The sequence below is a fragment of the Quercus robur genome, chromosome 8 (assembly GCF_932294415.1).
Source record: "Quercus robur chromosome 8, dhQueRobu3.1, whole genome shotgun sequence".
In the NCBI taxonomy this organism is placed as follows: Eukaryota; Viridiplantae; Streptophyta; class Magnoliopsida; order Fagales; family Fagaceae; genus Quercus; species Quercus robur.
The window spans coordinates 43,302,533-43,305,768 of record NC_065541.1 but is presented as its reverse complement, the minus strand read 5'-3'; the positions used below and the strand labels follow the sequence as shown (position 1 = coordinate 43,305,768).

Here is a 3,236-nt window from a genome sequence, read left to right as displayed (position 1 = left end):
TGGCCGCTAAATATGAGTTTTTATTTATTTTATTTATTTTTCTTATCCCGTTTTATTAAGAGTGGTATTTATATATACTCTAGCTTTATGTACACTCTAGGGCGACATTGGACCTAAAATCTCAATCTCTCTGTCATACACACAAATATTTGGTTGCCCCATCGCCACTCAAACTCTTTCTCCAACTTTTGGTTGTTTTCAAGATTATAACCCATGTTTACAAATCTAATTTTCCTTTAATTAGTCAAATTAAAAAGTACCCAAAACAACATTTATTCTTCTACAAGTTTTCGTATATATATGCAAGCACCACAAAACTTAAGATCCAAGCTACACTTTTTTATTATTCTTTCCTTTTTCAACTTGCTATATTTCTGACAATTTCATTCTCATTTTGATTTCCTCTCTTTTTATTTCTCTCTCTCTCTCTCTAGTAATTAAGAACAAGAAGGGAAAGAGGGCTACTGTATTCATTTATGCAAAGTAAAGGACTAAAAAGAGAGGAAGCATTTAATTCCTTACCAACACTCAAGAATAACATGCATGAGGGGAGCAGGCTTTAGAAGAGACAAGTTTGCTTTTCATTCCTTTTGTTTCCTTTTAATTATCCTTTCTCTCTCTCTTCCTCTCTCTATTCTTAGGATTTTGTTTATCTTGGAGTAGCAGTGGTGGAACCAAGAAAGAAAAAGCTTTATTGTGGGATGGGCACATAAGAGGAAAACAAGGAAATGACTCAATGCAATGAGCGTGGTGACAACCAAACAATTCTTGACGCAAAAAGCAAAGACAATCCGATTAGAACTTGTCCTTCATGCGGTCATCAGATCAAATGCGAAGATAAGCAGGTTTTAAAATTTACAAAAGTTTTTTATTTTTTATTATTGTTATATCATTGTTTTCTTTCTACTTTAATAAGATCTTTATGTGTTTTATGTTTTTTGGTTTGCTCTATTAAAAAAAATAACAATAGGCTGGAATTCATGATTTACCGGGGCTACCTGCGGGAGTGAAGTTTGATCCAACTGATCAAGAAATTCTTGAGCATTTAGAGGGAAAGGTGCAGTCTGATGCTTGTAAGCTTCACCCTCTCATCGATGAGTTCATCCCCACACTTGAAGGAGAGAATGGAATTTGTTACACCCACCCAGAGAAGCTGCCAGGTGAACAGTACGTTAAGGTGTAGGATTTTGAGCAAATGCATGGTGTTGTGCATCTGGCCCATGCAAAAATAAAAGTAAAATATGATAGTGTTATCATTTGGTTTTCTCAACAAACAATTTAATGATAATTTTGAAAACAATGAAACTAAGACGACTTTATGTAGCTCATTGTTTTTGCTGAATAGTTATGAATAGCAACGATTAACTATCCGGTTATATAATTGAGTTATGTGATATCAGTCTTTTAGGTTCAAATTAAAATAGACTGGTTTGAATTCCACATCCAGCGGTATTAAGTACAATTTCTTGATAGTCAATGGAATTCTTACTGAAGCCCTTAGGCACAGTCCTATATATAGGGACCTCATATTTTTATCTTAGATCATATTAGAGTACGAATAGTGAATATATTACCATGATTTTTTGAAAGAATACACCTCTACTCTTTCTGTCTTTCAAGAAGATATGGGAACACATTCAATCAATCATGTTGATGAATAAGTTAATCCATCTCTTAATTTGTTTGAAGAAACCCTCCAACTAGCATTAATGCATCTGTGTGGCATGTACAACTAGAAATGAAGAAACCTTCCAACTAATTAACCACGTAGTATATACATAGCCTTCACAAATGAAGAAACACTTCAACTAACCCTATTAGGGACAAAGGCAGTGTCTTGGACTTGGAAGCATTTGTTGAACGCTCTTTTTCCCCTTGATCATTTTGCATTATGTATGGCTTCAACAAGACTCTTTCAAAAAGAACTGAAATAATTGGGATATATCGAGTTGGCAGTTAGCTAGATTTCATGTTAATTAAAACACATAGTTAATGTATATAAATTAAAATCTCATTTGATGCTCCATTGGCATAATGCAGGAGTAAGCAAAGATGGTCTAGTCCGTCACTTCTTTCACCGACCTTCCAAAGCATACACGACAGGAACTCGGAAAAGAAGAAAGGTGCACACAGACATAGAAGGTGGCGAGACCCGGTGGCACAAAACAGGAAAGACAAGGCCAATTTTTGTCGGTGGGAAGGTGAAAGGGTATAAGAAGATACTTGTGCTCTACACCAACTATGGGAAACAAAGAAAGCCTGAAAAAACAAATTGGGTGATGCATCAATACCACCTTGGTAATAATGAAGAAGAGAAAGATGGGGAGTTGGTGGTGTCAAAAGTATTCTACCAAACCCAACCAAGACAATGCGGTTCGTTCATTAAGGAGTCCCTTTCTTCAAAATCAAATGGACAAAATGGACATGAGGATGGTAACCTTCGAACCAATGCGTTTTTTGAGTACTATAATTCTTCTTTGATAGCCTTCGAACAGGGCAACCAAAATAGAGCAAGCACTCCTCAACTACTCTCTCATTTCGCAGTCCACAATGGGTCTTTCATTTCTTGAAAGAAAGAAAGAAACAAGCTGGATGACAATAAAGAAGAATAGGCTACATATATATACTATGGAGGCGCCAAATGATGTTTCATATTATTATGCACTGATAAATTAATATATCGATATCTTTAGGAGGGACTAATAGTAATAGGTGAGGAATAAGGTGGAGGATGATTTCTGTAACCAAAGACTAGGACCCTGATTCTTCTTGGAGCAAATTGAAGATTTGGCTATAGCATATCCTCTCTCTCTCTCTCTCTCTCTCTCTCAGGGTAATTCTTGTGTATGCTTTGTACAGTGTCGGGAAATGTATATATTCAAAGGGCCATGATCCTTGTGATGGTAGTGCTGACTTTATAACTGTACAAAGACGAGTCTTACCTTTGGTCAAATGGTTATTATCTTGGGACTTTGCTATTTGATCCACACTTTGTTATGTGAAACTTAATAACTATCAAAAACAAGTGTCAAATTAATGTACTTTATGCAAAATTGACTGTTTATTTTTTAAAATTTTGGAAGTTCTTGTTCTTTAAGCACGTTTGGTCATTGGTGACGATAGCCCTTTTTTTTTGGGTGCGCGCCAATGCAAATTATGTGCAATAAGTTTGAGCAAGCCTTGTTTGCTTGATAGGGTGAAAATATATGGATTTTGACGTTAACCTAGTATTACCC

At 35.6% G+C, this 3,236-nt stretch overlaps 1 protein-coding gene across 1 annotated transcript; it reads left to right on the top strand.

Annotated features, from left to right (window-relative positions):
- The first annotated feature begins 412 nt into the window (after window positions 1–412).
- LOC126695607 (NAC domain-containing protein 73-like) lies at window positions 413–2,987 on the top strand. Its single transcript, XM_050392426.1, has 3 exons — window positions 413–845; window positions 971–1,160; window positions 2,041–2,987. The coding sequence occupies exons 1-3, from the start codon at window positions 729–731 to the stop codon at window positions 2,568–2,570; spliced, it is 837 nt and encodes a 278-aa protein (XP_050248383.1). The 5' UTR covers window positions 413–728; the 3' UTR covers window positions 2,571–2,987.
- Window positions 2,988–3,236: the final 249 nt, after the last annotated feature.